This window comes from Diabrotica virgifera, chromosome 6 (genome assembly GCF_917563875.1).
Source record: "Diabrotica virgifera virgifera chromosome 6, PGI_DIABVI_V3a".
Classification (NCBI taxonomy): domain Eukaryota; kingdom Metazoa; phylum Arthropoda; class Insecta; order Coleoptera; family Chrysomelidae; genus Diabrotica; species Diabrotica virgifera.
The window spans coordinates 196,779,661-196,805,634 of record NC_065448.1 but is presented as its reverse complement, the minus strand read 5'-3'; the positions used below and the strand labels follow the sequence as shown (position 1 = coordinate 196,805,634).

Genomic DNA, 25,974 nt, shown 5'->3' with positions numbered 1-25,974 from the left:
CTTTCATTAATTTCTGTTGAAATTTCATTTTTTACGTAATCGGCAAGGCAATCTATTAAATCATTTTGTATTGTTTTTGACAAACCCGTGAACACCCCTTCTATTTTTTAACATGATCCTGGATTTCCTGATCGCGTTTAACTACTAAATTAAAAATTTCTTTAAAATTACCCATGTTTGAAGAATTATGGCTCTCATCACAAACGCGAAATGCAGGTTATTGTTTTACTAACAGAATTGTAACATCAATTTCTTCAACTTCTTCAATCTTTTTCAACTTCTTCATTATATATCTTATTAGATAGAGAAATTTGTCCAGCTAAAGCACTGTCAATAGTTTGTTTATTTTTTTCTAGCCGTTTTAAACCTAAGCAATTGTTTAAATGTTCTTTCGAAGATTCATGTTTTTTTACACTAGCTGATAAAATTTTCAAATCTGAATATCCCTGACTCACCCAAACATTTTGCTTCAAATTTGAGAGCAACAGACAAGGCCAACAGAAAAGTGAATTTTTAAAATAACTTCCGCTTAGCCATTTATGATTTTCATACCATATTGTTTTAAACGATCTCGAAAATGGTCGATTGTCTTTTGTCTTATCTGTGGATAAAATTGTTAAATTTGGTAAAGGCCGGCCCATTGCAATAATTTCTGACCTTTCTTGATTTTGGCGCCTTGAATAAGGCGTCTCGATCAAACTGCATATTACATCGTTAAAAATATTCATATTCGGTTACTAAAGTTTTTCCACCAATAAAACTAACACACCTACGTCTCAACAACGTCAAATATTACTTATTTTATTTTTGTATCAAATAATAATTTACTCTTCGAATAAATTGATAACTGTGGCAACGTGGCATTAGATAGAAAACAAAGTGTTTTAATTTTCGCCTGCATTTTACCCGATTTTCGCGTGGTGCAGCGAACATTGAATGCTGAGTGAGTGAAAAAGGTAAGGTATAAACTGTGCCCTACCTAATGCAAGAATAATATAAGTAAAAACGGTAAAAAATAGTATAAAATACTAAACGGACAAATAAAAGTGAGGTTAACAGCTAACAGATAAGCTTATAAACACTGGCGAACGCTGGTCAAATTTCAAGCGGTGTTGCCGGATTTAAAAAAAATAGAAACACCTGCCGAAAAACAAAAGCAATTTTGGTGCGTGGATAATTGGGCATACCTCCTCGTGGTTGAAACGGGTGTGCCCAGTTAACGCTACGTACAAAATGGCTGAGAACGAGTATAGTGTGGACGAAAAGACAAGAAAAAGAGGAGATGAATCGGAAGATGAGGCAGACGATAGCAGAAGTAAAAAAGTACATCGGTCGCCTGGGAATGATAGGCAACTAGAAAAAATATTGGAGAGCCTAAATATTATCACAATGGAAATAAGGGAACTAAGAGAAGAGCAAAAAGAGTACAGAGCGGAAATGAAGGAACTCAGACAAGAAAATGAAAAGCTGAAACAGGAAAACAGAGAAACCCAACAAAAAGTGGAAGAATTGGAAAATAAAATAGACAGAATGGAAAAGGACAAAAGACGAAATAATATAATACTGCAGGGAGTAGATATGGATACCTACGATCAAAACATAACAAAAGATAACGTCCAAGATTTTTTATGCAATGCACTAAAAGTTGAGACAAAAATAAAAAGCGCAAGAAAAATTGGAAGTAAATCCTGCTTGATTGAGCTCGAAAATGCAACGGACAAAGAAGAAATTATGAAAAATAAAGGCAAATTGAGAGACATAAAGGGAAAAGAAATATATATTAATGACGACATGGACAAAAATGAACGGATGATACAGGGTAAAATCAGAACGAAGGCAAAAGAGGCTAAATTGGAAGGAAAAAACGTCAAGGTAGGATTTCAAAAAATAAAAATAAATGAGGAGGTATGGACATGGAATAAACATCAGCAACAACTCTTAAAAATAGAAAACCAAAACAGAAACCAAAAAAACTAAACGACGTAAATGAAACGGTAGCAACAACGGCAATGGACAAGGAGACGATTGGGATTAAAAACAAGAAAATGAAAACTAATTTGGGAACATGGAACGTAAGAGGCACTTATGAAACGGGAAAACTTAAAGAATTAATTAGAGAAACAAAAAGATATGAAATAGATATATTAGCTTTACAAGAAACAAAACAATTAGACACAGAAATAGTAGAAATAGATGATAGAGTATTTTTTAAAAGTGGGGGGAATAACAGATTGCTAGGAACAGGCTTTATCATACAGAAAAGATGGAAAACCAGAGTGATGAATTTCAAGCCGATATCAGATAGAATGTGCACAATCAGGTTAAAAGGGAATCAACGAAACATAAGCATAATAAATGTACATGCACCAATAGAAGACGCCACCGAAGAAGACAAAGATGCATACTATGAGTAACTAGAGAGAGAATATGACAGATTACCAGCATTTGATATCAAAATAGTAATGGGAGACTGCAATGCTAAAGTGGGAAAAGAGGATATATATGAAAATATAACAGGAAAATACAGTAAACACGATGTATCAAATGATAATGGTCAACGAATTATAGGTTTTGCCACAGAAAGACAAATGGTTATAAAAAGCACATACCAACGCAGAAAAGATATACATAAAGGAACGTGGATTTCCCCTGACAAAAGGACAATAAATCAAATAGACTACATATTAATAGAGAAGAAGCACGCCCATAATATAATAAATATAAAAAGTATGAGAGGAGCGGAATGTGACTCAGATCACTTTTTGGTAAGAGCAGCCTATAGAATAAATGCTAATATAAAGAAAGACAATCAAAGGGACAAAGAAATCAAAAAACAATTCAACACAGCAATACTAAAAGATAATATGACACAGAAGAAGTACGAACAACAAATAACCAGCAGACTAAACGAAGAACCAGAAACACTAGACCCGGAAGAAAAGTGGGAAAGCATAAAAGAAGCAGTTTTAAACACCAGTAAAGAAATATTAATTAAAGGTAATAGAAAACAAGAAGCAAAAGAATGGTATGATGAGGAATGTCAAAAAATAGCAGAAGAAATTAGAAAAATAAGAATAAAAAACTTAAGAAATAATAGTGACATTAGCACACAAGAATATAGAGAATTGAAGAGAATTATGAAGAGAACATGCAGAAATAAAAAAAGAAAATACAACGAAGAAAAACTCAAAGTGATAGAGGAAAAATTCCAAAAAAAGGAAATAAGATCCTTTTACCAGGAAACAAGAAAAATGGAAAGGGGATATCAGAAACATAACCCATATATGAAAAATGAGGAAGGAATATTAATAAATGAACCCGGGGAAATAATGAGAAATTGGCAAACTTATTTTACACAACTTTTAAACAAAAACGAAGAAGAAAGGGGAACAATCCAGGAAATTGAAGATGACCATATAGTAATAGAAACACCTACGAGGGAAGAAATAGAAAATGAAATAAGAGGGCTAAAAAACAATAAAAGCCCAGGAATAACGGAAATATCGGCGGAAATGATAAAGGCAGGAGGAAAAAGACTACACAAGGAGATACATAGCCTGATAAAAAGTATATGGGAAACAGAAAGAATGCCAGGAGAATGGACCAGGGCAAGGATATGCCCCATACATAAAAAAGGTGATAAAATGAGATGTGAAAATTATAGAGGTATCGCGCTGCTAGAAGTCGTGTACAAAATATTGACAAACATCTTAAGAAAAAAGCTGAATCAATACACGGAAAAGATATTGGGCGAATATCAGGCAGGATTCAGAAGTAATAGGTCGACGACAGACCAAATATTTGCGTTAAAAGAAATCCAAACTACGTGCTACGAACATAAAATAGCAGTATACGTCCTGTTCGTCGACTTTAAACAGGCCTGTGATACGGTAAAGCGGCAACAGATGTACGCACTAATGAAAGAAATGGGCATACCAAGCAAAATCGTCAGGATGGTAAAGATGACTATGGATAAGTCCACAAACGAAATAGCATGGAAGGGACATAAATCAAATAATTTTGAAACAAAGGAAGGATTAAGACAAGGAGACCCACTATCAACGACTCTTTTTAATGTAATACTGGAAGGAATAATCAGGAAAAGTAAAATAAGCACACAGGAAACGATTTTTAAAAATGGCCACCAATGTATTGCATTCGCAGATGATCTAACATTATTATCGACAAGTAAGAAAGAGCTAACAAAATTAATGAGCAATATAATAAAACAAGCCAAACCTTTTGGTCTTCTCATAAATAAGGAAAAGACAAAATACATGATAATGGGAGAAACAGATAAAGAAAATGAAGACAATTTCACATTGGAGATAGAAGGAGAAAATGTATGCGCATTTAAAAGAGTTTCAGAATTTACATACCTGGGTGTAAAAGTAGATGAAAAGGGACATGGGGAAGGGGAAATAAAAGCAAGAATAGCAAAAGCAAACAAAAAGTATGGAGCATTGCGTCCATTAATGAAATCCAAAGATGTGTCAAGAAAAACAAAAATAAGAATCTACAAAACAGTTATCAGACCTACAGCTACATATGCATGTGAAACATGGGTGCTTAAAAAATCAGAAATAGACCTTTTAGAAAGATGGGAGAGGAAAATACAACGAGCAATATATGGAAGCGTGAAAATAGACGGTCAATGGAGAAGAAGAAATAATAAGGAACTTGAAGAACTATATAATGAACCAAAAATAACGACGGCAATCAAAGCACAGAGAATCCGATACTTAGGACACATAGAAAGAATGGGAAAGGCGAGAATGCCAAAAATGGTTCTATTACGTAAGCCAATACAAAAAAGAAGAATAGGAAGACCAAGAAGGAGATGGAAGGACAGCGTATATGAAGACTTAAAACAAAGTAATATTGTAAACTGGAAAGAAAAAGCTTTGGACAGAAAACAATGGAAGGAAGTGGTGAAGAAATGTATGGAAAGACTATAATGTTAAGTGTAGTATTAAGTGTTTTATACAAACAAATGTAATATTGTATATATTATAGTAGTATAGGATATAGCATTATATATAAATATGTAATAGTAATTGTAAGGAAAAATTAAATCTTTCAGCCCTAGGCCTTCACGGCCTGTTGAGCTTAATAAATAAATATAAATTGATAAGTTAACAATTAACCTCGCTTTAAATTTTTAATTATCTATAAATTCTAATAACACTTCTATCTATAAATATCTACAAAATATAATGGACGACTGACAAATAACTATTCACAGATTTATTTGTCGTTAGTGAATTATTACTAAATTAATATAAAATTAAAATGCCCTTCAATAGACCGATCTCAAATTTACCTGTTTATTATTCAGTTTTCATAAACAAATTTAATTTGTCCTACCTAGTTTTATTCAATACTTAACCTACTAATAACAGCCAAAATCAAAAAACAAAATTATTTAAAACAGTTTCACAAGACACAAGAGAAGCAACTGATAAAATTTTGGAGGTCCGGCTATAAGACTCTGTGCCTATGCGCCCTTTCAAAATCGTAGAATACGCGAGACCTGCAGCAGGCCTGCTCGCGTAAACAGAGAGAGATCGCACGTCAATTCGATGTTGGCGTCGTTCTATTTCAGGCTACGTTTTCAAGTGCCTGACCCAGGAAGAATATAGAATCTTATACAGTACTACTGATACTACAAGGAGCGTACAATAATTATAACTACGGAGAACATTTTTTGGATATTTTTACAAATAATTTGGATAATTTTTGCTATTTTATTGTAGGTATTGTGTCAAAATTTATAAATTACAATTTTGAAATAAGTAATTTATATTAATAATTTATATTATTGTACTACATTTGAAGAGGGTAGGCGGTGCCTACCTTGCCTACCCCGACGGGCCGCCCCTGGTATGGAAAGCCGCCAACAGATTTGAACATTCGACGGGTAGATGTTTCACTTATATTTAGTTTACGTGCTGTTCGTCAAAAGACTTCTTTGCGGAGAGTGGATGATTTGGTTAAGCACGCGCCCTTCATTAGCATTGGTACAAACTGTACTTCGAAGACCTGAAGAGCCTTTACGTTCATATAATACACTATCAGTGCGACGAAATTTCTGAAAAACTGCTAGCATTAAAGCTTTACTAGGGGACCAATGCACTGTCAATACGAATGGAATGGCCCTGTCCCATTCAAATAGTGAAGCAAGATTGCCACCAACATACAAGAGAGAGGTCCTAGAGAGAGACAGAGAATGTGCTGAAAAATTTGACAGGCCGTGTAATATATCAACTTAAATCGGGGAAATGGACCTCATATTTTTTTAACTTAGTATCAGGTTGATAGGCAGTATTTAAAAATTAAGTTAAGTTAATAACATTAAAAAAATATGAAAATAATACTGGTCGAGGAAATGAAGCTGGAAAAATGTCAAAACCTCGCAATTTTTTCGTCCAGCATCGATTTGTACAAAAATTTGGGATTAGGCTCATTTCACCCTCTAGTTCATTTTCTGTATTAAGCCGTTGTACGCTTTTGGTTTTTTAAGGGTGAAAACCACCCCTAATTGTAAGAAATTATAAAATAACATTTTAAACTTTAATATTGTCAACATTTGCTTCTTATTAGTTACATAATGATTGTTTTGTGCTTTAAGATTTAATATCACAATATTTCAAACCTTAAAACCACCCTTGTTGGAGCTATATATGAAAAGTTTGCTTATCCTAAAAGAATAATTTCGGCTTGCATCAATTTACATAAAAATTTGGGGTTAGGATCATTTTACCCTGTACTTCATATTCTATATCATGCTCAAGAGCGTTGATTATTTTTAGGGGTGTAAACTACCCTTATTGTCAAAAATTATTTAAAAATATTGTAAACTTTAATATAGGTAAAATTTGGTTTTGACTGGTTAAATAATGATTGTTTTATGCTTTAGGATATAATATCATAATATTTCAACCCTTAAAAACCACCCTTAATAACATTGTAATTTTTATAAGTAGACAATTTAATAGATCTATACAGAAATAAAAGTAGAATTAAATAATTACAAAAACATTTATTTACACAAAAAACGGATTTACAAATATATAAAAATACACATATAAATAGTTTTTTAGTCATCCAGTATACTAACCGGCTCTGTGATATTATATAGGTACATTGAAAATGTTTTATAAAGAAACTATTCGAATTTTTCGAAAAAAAAAATTAGTTTTATAAACATAGCTCCTTTATTTTTGTCGATAAAAAGTTTTTTCAATAATAGTTTTGTACGATTTTTGAAGAGTAATAAGACTGTGTAAATTTAATTCCGTAAGATCCCTTAATTTTTAATTGAGGTGGGTTTAAATGGCTCGAATAAGGGGATGTTTGCTCGTAAATAGATGTTTTAAACAGCTATATCTCGTTAACTGTTCACTTAGTGAAAATTTATGCATAAGAAAATTTTAGCTATTAAAAAAGCTACAATTTAGTAGTCTATCATTTTTTTCGTATCTCCAGTATTTTTGGAGATATTTTGAAGAAAATGATAAAAAATGCAAAATTGCAAAAAATCAATTTTGCTTTAAACTCCAATTTTTCTAAAATTAGGCCTTTTAAATAGGTCAAGCTTCTTGGGTGTATTGATAATATAAATATAAAAGGAATTACAGAAAGGCGAAGACCAATTTTTAGTTACAAGGGTAGTTAGGGGTTATTTTCACTGTTTTTTCTTTTCGTAGAGACAAACAGGTACCGACTTTTTTGATCATAAGTTGCTCAATTTTTATGCTAGAAACTTTTTATTATTTTTTTACAAGATCTTATTGTATGCTTGAAAAACATCATGTAAGTTTTTCTGGAAAAATGCCAACTTATCCCGTTATTTGGCTTTGATTATTTCAAATTATGCATTTGACGAAAAAAGCTAACCTTTAACATGCCGTATCTCGGTTTGTATTAGTCACAAAAATATTATAGAAAAACAGTTTCGTTTGTGTTACCTACTAAAGTATACAATTTTGATATCTACAGTTTTTTTGATTAAATGCATATTTTTCGAGTTATTCTCAAAAAATCCTCTACAAAAGTCGATTTTTCCGTCGAAAAACTGTTACTTTCAACCACGAATAACTCGAAAAATATTAGTTTTACGAAGAAAATGTTAAAAAGATTTTTTTCTTAAAATTACTTTTTACATCGATTTACATGGTTAAAATGTAATAAAAAATTCCCACCCCCGAGATGGGGTGGCAACTACCCCCAAGGTTTTAGCGTACAGCAACATGATATAGAAAATGATCCTTGGACTATTTCCTACCTTCTGTGAAAATTTCAAGTAAATCCATGCTGGACGAAAAAATTGCGAGCCAAAACGCTTCATTTCCTCGACTATACGATTTAAGTTGATATAGGCAACTGAAATTACACGGCCTGTCAAATTTTCCAGCCCATTCTCTGTCTCTCTCTAGGACCTCTCTCTTGTATCGTGACCGCATTAATTTTCTTCGTGCGTATTCCATCCGTATTGACAGTTCATTGTAGGGGACGCCTTGTTAAAATGTTGTTGATATCTTTCTGACATTATTTGTATTAAACATGGGCCATTATTCCGCCTAACTCCGTATGAGCGGAAATAATGTTCTACTTTTTTTTTCCTACTAAATGTTCTACTAAAAAAACTTTTTTTTCGGTAGAAAGAACCATAATGACAAATATTTTAACCGTAACGTACTGTCAAGTTGACAACTAATGACAAGTATACGAAATATGATAAGTACAACTTAAGTGCGCAGTTTCACATCCCTTTTAACTTCGTACTTTTATTTTGGCGGATACCGTATAATGTTACTAAATAATACTTCAGGTGGACTCCACTACACTTTTTTAAGAGTAAACAGTAGCAATCAACAGGTGACAACAAAATATAACTTCGGGATATAGTATCATAAACTTTGGCAACAGTGGTAATATTTGACATTTTCTAAGATTAATATTTTTACAATATCATAGTCGCGCTAAATGGAAGTAATAGAAAACGATTTTATTATTAATAAATATATATTTATGAAAATAACCCAAAATGGGTGAAAATTTCATGTTAAGATAGGTATTTAGAAAGGTATGTGCATGAAATATCTAATAATAAAACAATAATAAATAATCATTTTTTGTTGTGAAGCGAAACAAATTTCGATTTTCGCATCATTTTGGCGCGGTTTTTAATGGACTTTTTCTTGGAAGGTTTCACTTTATTTTTTGTTTGATTTACTTTTTCCATTTTGTTAAACTATTGATAATATTTTAAGAATAAAAAATCCTCCTAAAACTTTATATATTCGCATTAGAATTCGAAATATTTTTACGTAAAATATACTTACCTACCTACATATAACTAAAACTCACACTTAACAACAATCTATTCTTTCAAAGAGGCCAACAACTTATACAACAACAAATATAATAATAAATTAACTATCAATAAACACTTCTTTCTTCTGAAACAACAATAACGAATTCTTAAATTAACACACTACTGCACTGAACAGATATAGATAAAGATGACAGAACAGATTAGAGAAAATCTAACGCAGGTTTGTCAAAATGACAGTGATTTCTCTATGTAGCCTAATTAGTTATTTAGTTATAATATGTTCGATTTCTTATTAGAAATAAAAAATTTTAGTAGTTCCAAGATTAAACAAAATCTAGTCATGGGATAAAAAAGTTTATTTGAAGAAAGTTTATTATTTTTTTCTTCTTAATGGCGGTACAGGCTCCTTTTTTCAATATTTTACTTAGTTACAGAGTAATTTCCACGTACTAACATACTTCTGAAATTGGGCTCTGTACCAACATTCTTTATTATATTACGAATATGTGTCCCAAATATCTCGACAAAATATTTAAAATTAGAGCCGCAATCTTGGAACGCGTTTGTGGCTACCTGTTGATCGCTACTGTAGCCTCTTAATGTAAGCTACTATTAGAAAAACTATACCTGATTCAATTGTTGGCATTGGTTTTAAGGAATCTCTTTTATTATTAGGCGTCGGGGAATTAACTTTATCCAGATCACTACTGAGGGATATTTTAACTGCAGGTATTGCTACAGATGATTGTCTTGTTTGTTCATCGACCACTTGTTCGGTGTGCTCGACAAGATTTCGGATTGCCCTTTTAAGGCTATTGGCTCGATGAATTAAAGCGTCTTTTTCACGTTCCATAAACCTAAAATATTATACATAATTAAATACATATCAGTTGTTTTCTGCATTGCTATGTATGGTCAATACCATTGCATGGAACGGAGGCCTAGGCGGTCAATATAACGCTGATAAATACTTTAGAAGCGTTTGAACACTGGACTTATAGAAGAATCTTGAAAATACCTTGGACAACCCACACCACCAACGAACATATCCTAAGGAGAATAGGTACAGATAGGGAGCTACTAAATATCATCAAAGCTAGAAAAGTTAGCTACCTAGGACACATAATGAGAAGCGAATATAGTAGGGCCTCGCGCAACTAATCATCTAGGGCAGAGGTTCCCAACATTCTAGCAACTGCGTACCACCTGATACATTTTGAAGATTTTGGCGTATTACCACCAAACACCGGTGGGGGAAGGGCATGGAATGGAAAGAAGTTCCTCCTATTTTTTTAGAAACATATTTTATATCAGATATATGTCCATTGGCTTGTTTTATTTTATCCAGAAGTCAATTAAGGATTTCTCTTTAAAACACTCTTCTGTGAAATCGATGAATGTTTCCTGTAAATCCTGTAATTCCAACTCATTTTGTGGATGATGCTGTAAGAGGATTTCTGATTCAGTCAAGTTTGGAATAATTTTTAAAGAAATATTTTTTAAAACTTTCTTCAAGATATTCCAAGTGAAGAACTATATCAGCAACCCACATTTGGCATAGGACATATTTCGTTATCGTTAAAAAATTATGACAGCGTAGGAAATACAGACATCCTTCCCCTGTATCTGAGAACATAAAAGAACCAACTTTTTCTTGAAGGAGTTTATGTCAGCTAGATACGCCAATCTTGACAACCATTCTTCATCACAGAGCAACGTCTTTTTCATGTCACTATTGTTTTCAGATAAAAGCATTAAAACTTTTAACCTCAGTTTGAAGACAAGGGTGGAAACTTGTACTGGGGTGAAGAGACGCACTGGCACTTCCGCAGACAGAGGCCCATCATAACCACTTGTTTCACCCAAGCAACGCGTACCACCTGAAACCTTCCCGTGTACCACCAGTGGTACGCGTACCACCGGTTGGGAACCCCTGATCTAGGGGAATTTTGAAGGAATTGGCTCGTTACGCGCCAGACTTCATGGCTTAAAAATATCAGAGACTGGACTGGACTTGATTCAATATCTATGTTTAGAGCCGCATTGGACAGAGACAGATTTGCAAGTGTAGTCGCTAACCACTAAATTAGACAGCACCACAAGAAGAAGAATATATAGGTAGATGTACTGTTTGTATCCTTTAATAAGTATTTATTTAAAAGTCATGAAATGTTCTAGTACATTAACTTTTGTTTACTAAGATATTTTATATTCACTGCTCTTCTCTAGGAAATTGAGCAGTTAGAAATCTTCTTCTTCTTTTTGTGTAGACATGATTCTGTCTGTTTTTCAATGTGCCTCCAGTAAGTTGTCATTCCATCGTATTCGTGGTATTTTCACTAATCGTCTTTCTATTGGGGAACCGTCTCTCGCTGTCCTTACTACTCTATTTGTTGTCATTCGGCTTATGTGGTCGTTACATTCTATTCTTCTGTTTCTTACCCACTTATTAATGTTGTCCACCTTGCATCTCCGTCGTATATCTGCACTTGTAGCTCTATCCCATAGTGTCTTACCATCGATTTTTCGAAGTGTTTTCATCTCTGCTGTTTCTAGCATTATTTTTGTCCTTTCTGTATCAGGTCGTGTCTCTGCCGCGTATGTCATTATTGGACTGTTTTGTAAATTATACTTTTCACTTGTTTTCCGATATTTTTATTTCTTCATATTGTTTCAGTCAGGCAACCTGCGGCTCTGTTTGCTTTATTTACCTGATCTTTCACTTCTGTTTCGAGATTTCCGTAGCTAGATAGTATGATGACTAGATATTTAAACTCCATGACTTGTTCTATTATTTGATCCTCCAGCTCTAATTTATACCCTGTTTGATTTGCTGTTATAACCATGCATTTAGTCTTTTTTGGGGAAATTAACATGTTAAATTTTCTAGCGGTTATAATAAATTGGTGCAGCATACGTTGTAAATCATCTTCACTTTGAGAGATCGTCGTTTTGGGGGTCGTCCACAAGGGGGGGTGCTATCACCACTCCTCTGGAACATAGTGTTGGATACCCTGGTTTACCAACTCAGCAAGAACGGTTTCTACACAATAGCCTATGCAGACGATATAACCGTCTTGCAAAGCGGTAAGTTTGAGAACACACTATGCGAGAGATTACAAGTTGCTCTCAGACTAATAGAAACATGGTGTAAGGAACACTCACTGTCTATAAATCCAAAAAAGACAGAGATGGTCCTCTTCACCAGAAAAAGAAGGATCACGGGCTTAATACCCCCTAGGATTCTAAACTGCAGTCTGAATTTCTCTGAAGAGGTGAAATACCTTGGTATTATCCTTGACAGGAAGTTAACATGGAACTCTCACTTAGATAGTAGAGCTAAAAGAGCATATATTGCCTATGAACAGTGTCGGCGAACGGTCGGACGTACTTGGGGCCTTTCGCCCAGGGTGGTCGCCTGGATCTACACTACTGTCATTAAGCCAATGCTAATTTACGGAGCCATTGCTTGGGTACCAAAAGTGCTATAGGCAACAGCGATCAACAAACTAAACCATATTCAACGGATGGCTTGCCTAAATATAACAGGTGCCATGAAAACAACACCAACTGCTGCAATGGAGTTGCTCATTGGCATTACCCCTTTAGACATATATGTCAGAGAGGTGGCGCTGATGACGATGATGAGGTTACGCTCAGCGGGTGCAAACCTTGATGTAGGAATGCGACAATTGAGATGTCGTTTCTGGCGGGGTGAGCTGGAGGCACTGCCTCAGCTGCATGCGGGCCATGGATGCGACTCAATTAAACCTACGTTTGTCTTCGACAAACCCTACAAAATCGAAACAAGACAACATAGGGAGTCAAACGTGGCAAATGCATATTGCATCTACACCGATGGCTCCAAAACGAAAGAAGGCTCAGGATGTGGAATATACTCCAGATCATTGAACCTTAGTATAAAATGGGGCATGGGCAAAAATGCCAGCGTAGTTCAGACTGAACTGGCTGGTATCTGCATAGCCGCAAAAGAGATAATCGGGAAAGGTATAGCCGGCAAAACTGTAATAATTTGCACAGACAGCAGACAAGCGCTACTAACCCTGAACAGACCACGCGTCATATCAGGGCTAGTAATGGAGTGTCATAGATCACTAGCCCAAGCTTCGGATGGTAACAATATCATCTTGAGGTGGGTTAAAGGACACAACAGAAATAAAGGCAACCGCATTGCTGACCAGCTGGCTAGAAGGGCAGCAGGCCTAAGACTCTTAGGACCTTGTGATCTTTTTGGCTTGTCGACTACAAAAATCGCGGAAACTGTCAAATGTCACTCCCACACGCAAACCGTAAGAAGATGGGAAGAAGGGCAAGGATGTAGACTTGCCAAGGTAACACTAAGGAACCTTGGGAAGTCAGCATCAGAAAAGTACTTGAGAATGACCAGGAAAAACCTACGCTTGACCGTTGGTTTTTTAACTGGCCATTGTCAACTAAGAAAACACCTCCACACACTGGGGCTAGTAGACACATCTCTATGCAGGAGGTGTGAACGAGATGACTAAACTGTCGAGCATGTCCTATGTGAATGTCCGGAGTTATCGTCAATACGAGAGTATGCGTTCGGCGAGCCTTGGCCTACACCTGCCGATATAGGGGAGATGTCACCAGGTGATTTGTCTACCTTCCTGGAAATGGCAGGATGGATAATGAACTAAGGACGACAACCCCCTGGGAGGATGTACAATGGGTCAATTGTGGCCTAAGTGCTGTGGGACTTGACTCACACTCCCTACTCTACAGATACAGACAGATCGTCGTTTTGCGTCGTCTGCATGGCAGATTATTTTAAATTGTTTTTCTCCCATTTGGTATATTATTATTATTTCATCCATGATCAGGTTGAACAATAGAGGACTCAGGGAGTCTCCCTGTCGTATCCCATTGCCAGCTTCAATTGGGTCAGTTAATTCTTTATCTACTTTTACTTTTATTGAGTTGAGTAGGTAAAACTAACGGGTAATAAGCAAAAACTTAAGTAACAAGCAGTGTTCTTATTTGCTTGTGTCTTGACGGTTTCGGATAAGGATCAATGAGTGAGTTCCCGAGCCTCGTAATTTTATCTGTCAACACGCTACACATCCAGTAGCCGGTTCCATTAGTTGTTAATGCCAATTTAGAACAGCAGATCTATTTTGGATTTTACACTGCTACGTTTCAATAAACGATAAACGTTGAAAATAATGAAACACTAACAATAAATAATGAACAACAACAGAGAAACAACATTTTTAATATCTAAGAAATACAAAAAAACCAACACTATTATTGAGTTGCCTGTCACCTCTTGTAACATAATGACCTAATTGTTGCCTATTGACCCACTTACCACGTGTGGGAGTCATATGTTGCCCTAGGGCCGTAGCCATAGAAATTTTACCCATCCTTTGGAATTTGCTATGTTGACATTAATATAAGACTTTTGTCTGTTTTTTGAAAGGCTTTGACCTTTGTATTTTTTGGTTGGCTCACCATGTTCTTGTAACACTGATGATGCTCTTGCTACAGAGCGAAAACGTTTTGTTTGTATGTTTCTAGCCCTATAGGGGCTAATATGCCTAGGGGCTTTTTAAACTAATATACCTTTTACCAAGCCAAATTTTTTTTTAATTTTACTTGTAATGAATGGTATACAGCCAGCTACAGGAAATTCTTCCTTGTGGATTCTCAACACTATTTTCTCCGCCGGTGGTTATCACCGATGGAAAATAACCGGTCACTTTATGTTCGGAAGTTCTATAGTCTAGCTAGAATAGAGGAATTAAACTATCCTAATATTTTTGATTATCTGCGACGAACACTGAAAGGTATTGACAAACAGGTCTATATGTTTTTCGACCATGTAATCTAATTCTGGATGGAGAAGGTTAGTGCAAGTGTTCTTAATAGTCAATATTTATATCAATTACTGCCATAATTCTGATTCAAAATTTTGTCCTTAATCAGAATGTATCTTTAAAGGAACTCCATGTCTTGACACGACATGTTATGGATGCTTCTGCTGTACCCGCTTCTTGATTAGGGATGCAATTTCAAGCCATTTTGAAGAATAATCCATAGCTACCATTAAGTATTTGTTTCCTTTCTATGTCATCAGAAGTGGACCGAGAATTTTCACTGCAAGTCGTTCAAGGCTCTATTAAGAGATACTATGCCATTTAGCACTGCTTTTTTTTTCCAGGACTTTTTTTACCGTTGCATAAATCGCATTTCTTTTAAAAATCTTCTCTACCTCGGCGACAATTGACCCAGTAAAATCTATTTTGAACTCTGGCAAGTATTCTTTTGACTCCAAAAAGGCTGCTATGAAATTCTTGCAACACACTTTTAATCTGTGACTTTTTTAGCAGTACTAATTTTTGAAGTGTTCGTACTACATCGGAAGTTTCCCAATTTAGATATACTAAAAGATACATAGATAATTGAAAAAATACACAGATTCACATTGATCCCAGTAAGCCTTTATAGTTCCACTATATTTGGCTTTTCCCGCCAAATAGGTGTTTCACATAACTTTTAAGTCATTACCTTTCTTCTGACTGTTTTTAGGCTTTCCAGGAAAGTATGATCATTATCTTCCTCGTGTTTAACTGTCATGTGGAGACTTATTTTTTCAGTTACATTCTCTTTTTCTTTTAAGATTTTTACAGTACATACATTGTAATTCCAAACAGGATTGCCCGGAGAGAATATTGACATTGTTAGACTATCTGAGGACAGATGAGGGAGATCGATTTCTAGACCTATACATACTATTATTTCTAGCGTGACTTGGTTAATGGCTTCTGGATGTCGATACAGGTGACCGTATGACCTTAATATCATTGATTCTTCTCTCCTTGCCAGAAATGGACTTCTGCAATTATTTTGCAAATGTCATATTCTTCCGCAATTAAATCATCTATTTTCATTTTGAGCACTTTGTTGATGATTTGGCAGTATGCTTAATATTTGGGATATAGTTGATCTGGAAATGGTTTGCTGTTTGAGTATTGGTGGTTATAAAATTGTGCTAGTTCTAATTGTTCCTGGTGTAATTATGGAAGATTATGAGGCTGATTGTTCGGATTTGACGTTAGTTACTGAAACAATATTATTTACAGAAGCTTGGGTAGGTATCAATTTTTCATTCTTACTCAATTATTTGCCTTTCTAAATTTTTCTTATTCCAATTTGTGTCTTCCACCTGGCTTCTCTAAATTAAAATAAAAATCACTTCGACTTCCTCACAATAATCACTTCCGCTTCCTTATCCAAACAGTTTAAAAAAGTAACTCAACGAAGCATATCTCTTTCAGCATTATTTCTCTCGCATACAAAAAGTTCCAACAGAAAATTCGTGGATGAACACAAGACTTTATTCAATACTCTAATTACAACATTTATTTATTGTACAACACCTGTTGAATGACAGAACTATTCAAAAACTCAATTACTATTATAGTGGAGTCACTGAAGGTGGAAATGTGCTATTACCTCCGATTTCGTTGAACCTCCATCGATTTGCATTAAAATTGATGAGTAATTAGAGGATATCTCAAGGAAAAAAAGTGACATGGTGCCAACTTGCGCTTTCACCCTGGGGGTGGATGCCACCCCTTCTCGGGGGTGAAAATTACTATATCAAAAATAACCCCATAATTCGATAGAGGGACAAATTTCAAGCAAAATTTGTTATATAAAGTTATTAAAATAAATCAAAAGTTTTTAAGTTATTAAAGATCAAAAATTTTAATTTTTCTTGAGAAAAATGCATGTTTTTAACCAATTTTTCATCAATAACTCAAAAAGTGTAAGTTTTTACAAAAAAGTTATAATAGTTATAATAAGAAAAACCTTTTAATGTTAACTAAAAGTGAGTTATAGGTAATTGAATGTATATTTTTTTCGGCGAGTAAAAAACTCGTAAGTATTCAAGCTGAAATAACGGGACATTGATGCATTTTATAACATAAACTTATTAAACATTTGTCAAAGTACTTAAAAATATCTATCAAATGAGCCCCCTAAAGTGTTGATAGCGTTAAAATTTATGCTGCAAAATTTTTTCAAAATTTATCTTTTAAAACTTTTTCCAAAAAATGTTATTGTTTTTTTTAATAACTCCGTTCGTGTTTACGGTATCAGGTTCATCTAAAAACTGTTTGAAAGATAACTCCAAGTGCTATTTAAGCACGTTAAATCTAATCTTTTAGACCCCTTACTTTTTAAAAAATAAAAGGTTAAATGGCCCCGGTTGCATGATTCCCACAGCAAAATTTAAGATTTAAACGTTTCTATCTCGGTAATTTTTTACCGTCAAGAAATAGTAAAACAGGTAAAATATTTGGCACAGAAAAAACTAAAATTTGGTTATATATAATTTTTTACGTATATTGAGTATTTTTTGAGTATTATCAAAAGAACATGAGAATTACAATAATTTTAAAAATTATGATTTTTTTAAATTATATCTTTTTTTCAAAAATATGCATTCTAAACCGGTCAAAATTATCTAAAACATTACTTATGCTAATATAAAGAAGTTTTTGTAAGGAAAACTATATATTTTAATTTTTGTGGAAATGGCGTATGTTTCATTTTTCACTTTTTCCTAAAAAATTCGAAACGGTTCTTTTATTTTCATCATAACTTACTTAATTTTGACGCTATTACCTTGTTCTGAAGCTCATTTGATAGGTATTCCGAAGTACTTTGACAAATGTTTAGCTGGAATATTTTATACATTGCTTGAGTACTCGTCGAAAAAAAAATACACATTCAATTGCCAATAACTCACTTTGAACTAACATTAGTTTAGTTCTTTATGTGAGGAATGTATTCAATTTTTTATTATCTTCAATTTCAGTAATAACAACTTTTTTGTAAAATCTTATAGTTTTTGATTTATACGTGAAAAACCGATTTAAAACATGCATTTTTTACGAAAAAATAAAATCTTTGGTCTTTAATAACTCAAAAAGTGTTTTTTTTATTGTAATAACTTTATATAACAAATTTTGCTTATAATTTGTCCCTCTATCGACTTATTGTATTATTTTTATTAAAATAATTTTCACCCTCGAGAAGGGGTGGCATCCACCCCCAGGGTAAAAGCGCAAGTTGGCATCATGTCACCTTTGTTCCTTGAGGTATCCTCTAATTACTCATCAATTTTCATGAACATCGATGGAGGTTCAACGAAATCGGAGGTGAAAACCTTCAGTGACTGCACTATTACTACCTACGAGACATTTCTGGACAATTTAATGACGTCTAGAGTTTTCTAGATGTTTAATTCTTCTTTTAATAATCTTAATAATATATTATACTTATCTACTATTATAAATTAGTCCAGGGCGCAACTGTTTTGAGATGGACGTTGAGAGGTGACTCAAATTTTTTTGCAAAAATTGCTTGAAAATAAATCAAATAATAATATTTGAGTTATCCTCCCTCTCAAAAAGGCCCGGAACATTGTTTAAATAATCAAAATGTCAAAAATTGAAGGAAAAATTCGATTTTTTTCTTGGTTTTTTGATTATAACTTTAAAAGTGTTCATTTCCGAGAAAAGTTGCACTGACATAAAAGTTGCGTAATTAAATTTCCTACAACATAGAATTGGTTAAAAATTTAAAAAATAGTCACCCTAGTTGCAAAATAGCAATAATTGCGAAAAACCATACAAAAACAAGTATTCGTATTTTACGTTTTTCAACCATTTATGCTACACTTAGGACCTTCATATTTCACCCAGAAAAACTTCATGATACAGTAAAACAATACTGTAAATTTCATTAAGATCGGTTTAATACATTTTGCAAAATAAATTTTGCAATCCAGCTTTCGCAAAGAAAATTCATATTTTCAAAATGTTACAGGACTGAAAATAAAGCAGATAGCAAGTTGAAATTTTTTTTGCTTATAGAAGTGTACTGTACCTTTTATTTGCAATTTTCAAAATTAAAATCGATTAATTACCACGGCGTCAGAAAATTTTTGAAATAAACAATAATTTTTGGTGCTACGCGCAGGGCAGCGGTGTTCGATTCACACAAGTTGATTTCCACCCAAATTTCTTCCAATCATTATCTAATATATTATTATCTTACTCTATATTTTGTTGTATTTTAATATTTTAATTCCACAAAAATCAAACTAATTTTATTATTGTTTGTGAAATATTGTTTAAACAATTGCATATGTTTAAAAATAATAAACTTTTATTATTTAAGTTAAAATATATGAACAAAGAAAGTTTTTGCTAATAAAAGTGTTATTTCAAAGGATAGAGTATGTGTTTTTATTTTGAAATAAACAAATTTATTTATTTATATCGAAATGTAATAAAAAATAAAATGTATCAATCATTGTCAAAGGTCATTGGAATGCCCAATCAGAGCAAACTATCCGCTGTCCTGCGCGTAGCACCAATAATTAATGTTTATTTAAAAAAATTCCTGACGCCGAGGTGTTAATCGATTTTAATTTTGCAAAATTGCAAATGAAAGGTACAGTACACTTCTGTATGTAAAAAAATTTTGAACTTGCTATCTGCTTTATTTTCAGTCCTGTAACATTTTGAAAAAATGAATTTTTTTTACGAAAGCTGGATTGCAAAATTTATTTTGCAAAATCTATTGAACCGATCTTAATGAAATTTAAAGTATTGTTTTAATGTATCATAAAGTTTTTCAGGGTGAAATATGAAGGTCCTAAGTGTAGCATAAATGGTTGAAAAACGTAAAATGCGAATACTTGCTTTTGTATGGTTTTTTTCAAAATTATTGCTATTTTGCAACAAGGGTGACTAATTTTGAAATTTTAACCAATTCTATATTGTAGTAAATTTAATTACGCAACTTTTATGTTAGTACAACTTTTCTCGGAAATGAATACTTTTAAAGTTATAATCAAAAAACCAAGAAAAAAATCGAATTTTTCCTTCATTTTTTGATATTTTGATTATTTAAATAATGTTCCGGACTTTTTTGAGAGGGAGGATAAGTCAAATATTATTATTTGAGTTATTTTCAAGCAATTTCTGCAAAAAAATTTGAGTCACCTCTCAACGTCCAAATGTACTAATATTTTACAGATGCGCCCTGGTCTAAATAGCTTACCTAGAAGTTCTTCTATGTTTTCTAAAATTAAAATTACTTAGGTCCTTTTCGACCTTATCCGTTTTTATTTTGTCGTAAGAAATTTCGCTGTCGGTGTCTTCAGTGGCTCTACTTGTTCCTTGTGAATCGTCGAATGATTGAGTTATATTCGTTGCGTCTATTTGTTCGCTTGTTAGTGTCTTTAATAATAACTCTAGCTTTTGTTGTAAAATATCACACTTTTTGGCTAGTTGGTCATCACCTAAAAAATTAAAAACCAAAAATATTATCCAAAAACCAAAAACACATCTTTTAAAATTATTTGGTACGGCTGGAGTAATTAATGTTGTTTTTTGTTTTTAAGCATATAGTCTAGGCGCCAAATAGAGGTCACCGTGTCCGAGGACCGAAGGCTCTGGCTCATAAATTAAAAGAGATAAAAAAGAATGTTTCAAATAAAATTTGTTCGTTAATAAAAAACGAAGAAAAAAACTTTTACTAAACTTAAATCCACCAATTAGAACTCAAGATATTGTAAAATTAGTGCACAATGCAAATTGCAAATTGCAAAATAAGTATTTTTCGAAGCTTTATCGATCGTAACTCGGCTTCGACGCATAAAAATGAGCCTTAGAAGATCTCACTTTAAAGTTTAATGAATATGCTTCCAAACAAAGTTTGTTAAATTACTTTGTCTTCATTTGTTTTAAAGTTATATCCGTTTAAAGTTAAAATTTTCTTAAAAAAATTGTAAATTAATTTGTTTATAAGAGTTTCAAGCAAATTTGAGCTATAAACATTTATACTTTATTTACAATAATGATAGAAAAACTCTAAAGCAGTGGTTTTCAATGTTTTTGAGCCATGTACCACCAAAATTCTTATAATTATTTTTGGTACCACCTAACTGAAGTATCTATGGAGGTAGGTAATTTAATTAACTACAAATATGCTGGATTTTGGCTGTGGTTTCGCGTTTTGTGTACCACCGCACCTAATGAAATGTACCACCAGTGGTACATGTACCACAGTTTGAGAACCCCTGCTCTAAAGGAACATTTTGAGCTTAAGAAAATGTTTGTATGTTTATTTTTGGCCAAGATATCGATATTTTAATAGCGTGCTCTGAGGCGCGAAATTGACTCACCGCGTAAACGTTCACGAGCAAAGGGCTTGTTTATATGTGGGCGGTTTGCCAACGTCGACTGCGCGGTTTATCTGTTTTACTTGATCTCACCCTAATGCTGCCTTTGAAGTTTCACCCTAATACCAAGAAAAACAAGGGGAAAACAGGTAAATCGCCCACATATGGACAAGCCCTAACTTCTCGACGCAAATTATAATTTCTATGTATATTATATACGTTATCTTTATTTTTCATTTTTGAAGATCCTAATAAAATTTTATCATATAATTTTTATAATTAAATCATCATACTGTACCTCGTATCACCTTTCATTCTATTTACTTTGTCTTCTATTTTTTGTACTAAATGAGAAAAAAAAACCATTAAAAACTAATATTTCAGAAATATAACTAAAAAGTAAGTTGATATTATTTATTAATACTATTTTTACAAACATTATCTTTCATGCATCTGCAACGAGATATACAGAGAATCTCAGCTTTTTTACATCTGCATAAGTTCTTAGAGCAATTTTTACAGTTACATGGTAGTACTAAGTATGTTCTTGTGGGCAGTAAAACTGAAACTTTCTGGGGCCTTTGAGTCTAATTATCTAGATGATATCCATATAAAGTGGATCTAGTTCTTTTGCAACATCATCAAGGCACGTCAATTGTGTGTATTCCGCCACAACATAAATGCTCGTCTTATATGCAATGATGATGCTGTAAAAGAACTCGATTCATTTTTATATGGATATCACATATTGGCTCATTTGCATGCGTAAAAGCCGAGTTACCATCGATAAAGCGTAGAAAAATACTTACATACTTGACTGTGAGCCGCTTTTGCGCCTCATGGCGCGCCATTAAAATATCGATATCTTGACCAAAAATAAACTTACGAACATTTTAAAAAGCTCAAAATGTTCCTTTTGAGTTTTTCTATCATTATTGTTAATTAAAGTATAAATGTTTATACACCCTTATAAACCCTTATAAACAAATTTACGTACACTTTTTTTAAGAAAATTATAACTTCAAACGGGTATAACTTTAAAACAAATGAAGATAAAGTAATTTAACAAACTTTGTTAGGAAGCCTATTAATGAAGCTTTAAAATGAGACCCTCTAGGGCCCCTCTAGGACGAATTTGCATGCGTAGAAGCTGAGTTACGATCGATAAAGCTTCAAAAAATACTTATTTTGCAATTTGCAATTTGCATTGTGCACTAATTTTAAAATATCTTGAGTTCTAACTGTTGGATTTAAGTTTAGTAAATTTTTTTTCTTCGTTTTTTATTAGCGAACAAATTTTATTTAAAACATTCCTTTTTATCTCTTTTAGTTTATGAGCCAGAGCCTTATAAACAATTTATAAACAATTAAATTGTTTATAACAATTTTTTGACCACTCGGATCTAAATTAACCCTCGAAATTCGTAATTAGCAGCCAAAAATCCATAGGAAACCGTTGAGTTTGTCTATCAGAATTAAAAAGGACACGGTGACCCCTCTGGCGCCTAGACTAATACATGTGAATGGAGACTAAGAAATAACTTTAAATAATTTTCAGTTTCATCTAAGTAGAATAGCTACCATAACAATGAGCTTTTATAGAATACGACCAGTTAAGTCGATAATGTCAAAACCTAGAGTAAAATAATTACGTTTAAGGCTAACATTTTTGGTATGATCACTCTATTTATATTTAAGCAAAAATTCTGCGAGAGACTCTTCTTTTTCCTAACTACTAAGTACTATTAAAAAACTGTTCGAATTGAACAGAATGGACTCGGATCGAAACGACTCCAAACAAGTTGAATCGAATCGAATATAATCGAATCTATAAGAAGTTTTAGATGACTATCAGAGCCTATTTTACTTTAAATCAGGCCCGAGGCACTACACAATTTTCGGGACCCTAAATATGATTTCATAATAATAACAATAATATCTTTTTAAATGAATTATATAAATATATAAATTATATAAATAAATAAATTTTATGTTTAATTAATTAAACATTGTTGTCGCATTTAAGATGAAGACAGCTTTATACTTCGGCTATCAAAATAAATACAGATTTGAAGTTTTGCACAGTCATATAGGTTGAAGGTTTACATTTTTTAAGGTACTTAACTGAAATTTAAATTTTAATCGCGGCCTACTGCGAAGCCACTAACAGGGTAAATTTTCTATATTTCGCTTCGCGTTAGAGATATCGGAAAAAGTTATGTGAAAAAGCGCTTCCAAATCTTATTCTAACCTCTCTTCTTCTTCTTCTTCTTCTTCTTCTTCTTCTTCTTCTTCTTCTTCTTCTTCTTCTTCTTCTTCTTTTTGTATAGACATGACTCTGTCTGTTTTTTCAATGTGCCTCTAGTAAGTTGTCGTTCCATCGTTTTCGTGGTCTTTCCACTGATCGTCTTCCTATTGGGGAGCCGTCTCTCGCTGTCCTGACTACCCTATTTGTTGTCATTCGGCTTATGTGGTCATTCCATTCTATTCTTCTGTTTCTTACCCAGTTATTAATGTTGTCCACCTTGCATCTCCGTCGTATATCTGTACTTCGAACTCTGTCCCATAGAGTCTTACCATCGATTTTTCGAAGGGTTTTCATCTCCGCTGTTTCGAGCAATCTTTTTGTCCTCTCTGTGTCGGGTCGTGTTTCTGCCGCGTATGTCATTATTGGTCTGATGACTGTTTTGTAAATTCTGCCTTTCATTTCTTTTCCGATATTTTTATTTCTCCATATTGTGTCATTCAGGCAACCTGCGGCTCTGTTTGCTCTATTCACTTGATCTTCCACTTCTGTTTCGAGCCTTCCGTAGCTAGATAGTGTGATGCCTAGATATTTAAACTCCATCACTTGTTCTATTATCTGACCTTCAAGCTTAAATTTACATCTTATTGGATCTGCTGTTATAACCATGCATTTTGTCTTTTTTGAGGAAATTAAATTGTTAAATTTTCTGGCGATTATGTTGAATTGGTGCAGCATACGTTGTAAATCATCTTCACTTTGAGAGATTAGTATTGCATCGTCCGCATAGCAGATTATTTTAAGTTGTTTTTCTCCCATTTGGTATCCTTTTTTAGTTCTTACTTTTTTTATTATTTCGTCCATGATCAGGTTGAACAATAAAGGACTCAAGGAATCCCCCCTGTCTTATCCCATTGCCGGCTTCAATTGGGTCAGTTAGTTCATCTTCCACTTTTACTTTTATTGTGTTGTTCTGGTAGATGTTTTCTATCGTTTTAATTATTCCCAGAGGTACCTCTCTCGAGTATAACAAGTAGATAACGTCCTTTAATGTGACCCTGTCAAATGCTTTCTTAAGGTCCACGAAACATAAATATGCCGGTTTGTTGCATTCCAACGATTTCTCTTGAACTTGCCTCATTTTAAATATAGCGTCAGTGCATTACCTTCCCGACCTAAAACCTTGTTGTTCTTCTGCTAATGTTATAATTTCATTCAATTTGTTTGTTATCACTTTTGTTGTTAATTTTAATGTTGTGTTTAATAAGTTAATCCCTCTGTAATTCTCCGGGTCTGATTTGTCTCCTTTTTTGAAGAGAGGTATTAGGATGCTTGATCTCCATTCTTGTGGTATTCTGTTTTGTTCTATTATTTTTTGTATTAGTTTTAATAGTTGTTTAGTTAGATCTTGTCCTCCGTACTTTAGGAGTTCGTTCGATATTCTGTCCTCTCCTGGAGATTTTCTATTTTTTAATTTTCTTAATGCTTCCTTTACCTCTCCTTCCTTGATGTTTATTTTTCCGTTTGTCGTAACTTCAGGTGTTGGTGGTTCATTATCGTCACCTTTAGCAAATAGAGATCGGAAGTAGTCTGCCCATGTTTCTTTCTGAATGTGTTTCGCTTTTATTAATTCGTTCATCTCCTTTCTTTGCCCTCTGATCATTCTCCATACTTCTTTTTGTGTTCCGTAGAAGTCGTGTTCCATCTGTTTTGAGAAACTCTGCCAGTGCTCCCTTTTTATTTGTCTCACTAAAGTAGTCGTTTCGTTTCTGATTCGTTTGTAGTGGTTGTATGCCTGTTGTGTTTGTTTTGTTCTGTATTGTAAAAAGGCTTTCTTCTTTTCTTCGCATTTTATCTTAACTTCCTCTCTAAACCACGGGGTTTTCTTCTTTAATATGTGAGTATTCGTTACTTTTCTCTCTCCAAGTGATTCTGTTACAGCGTCGATTATGTTATTTTTGAGTTTTTGCCAGCTTTCATCGATGTTATCGTTTTCTAATATTCCATTCTCAGCAATCTTCTCTGATATTCTTTTCCTGTATAAGTATTCCGTGGATTCCGTATGAAGTCCTTCGACTTTGATTTTTGTTTGTGTTGGTGCGGCCCTCTTAGGTATGAAATATTTTATAATGATTCCTATTT

General features: G+C 33.5%; 1 protein-coding gene across 1 annotated transcript in view; it reads right to left on the bottom strand.

The window, feature by feature from the left end:
- The window catches only part of LOC126886270 (diacylglycerol kinase eta), a 144,577-nt gene that overhangs the window by 86,301 nt on the left and 32,302 nt on the right, over positions 1 to 25,974 (bottom strand). The window contains exons 4-5 of the mRNA XM_050653140.1: positions 20,465 to 20,705; positions 9,968 to 10,197 (exon numbers count right to left, since the gene is read on the bottom strand). Coding sequence (XP_050509097.1) covers positions 9,968 to 10,197; positions 20,465 to 20,705 — 471 coding nt within the window. The remainder of the gene's footprint in view (positions 1 to 9,967; positions 10,198 to 20,464; positions 20,706 to 25,974) is intronic.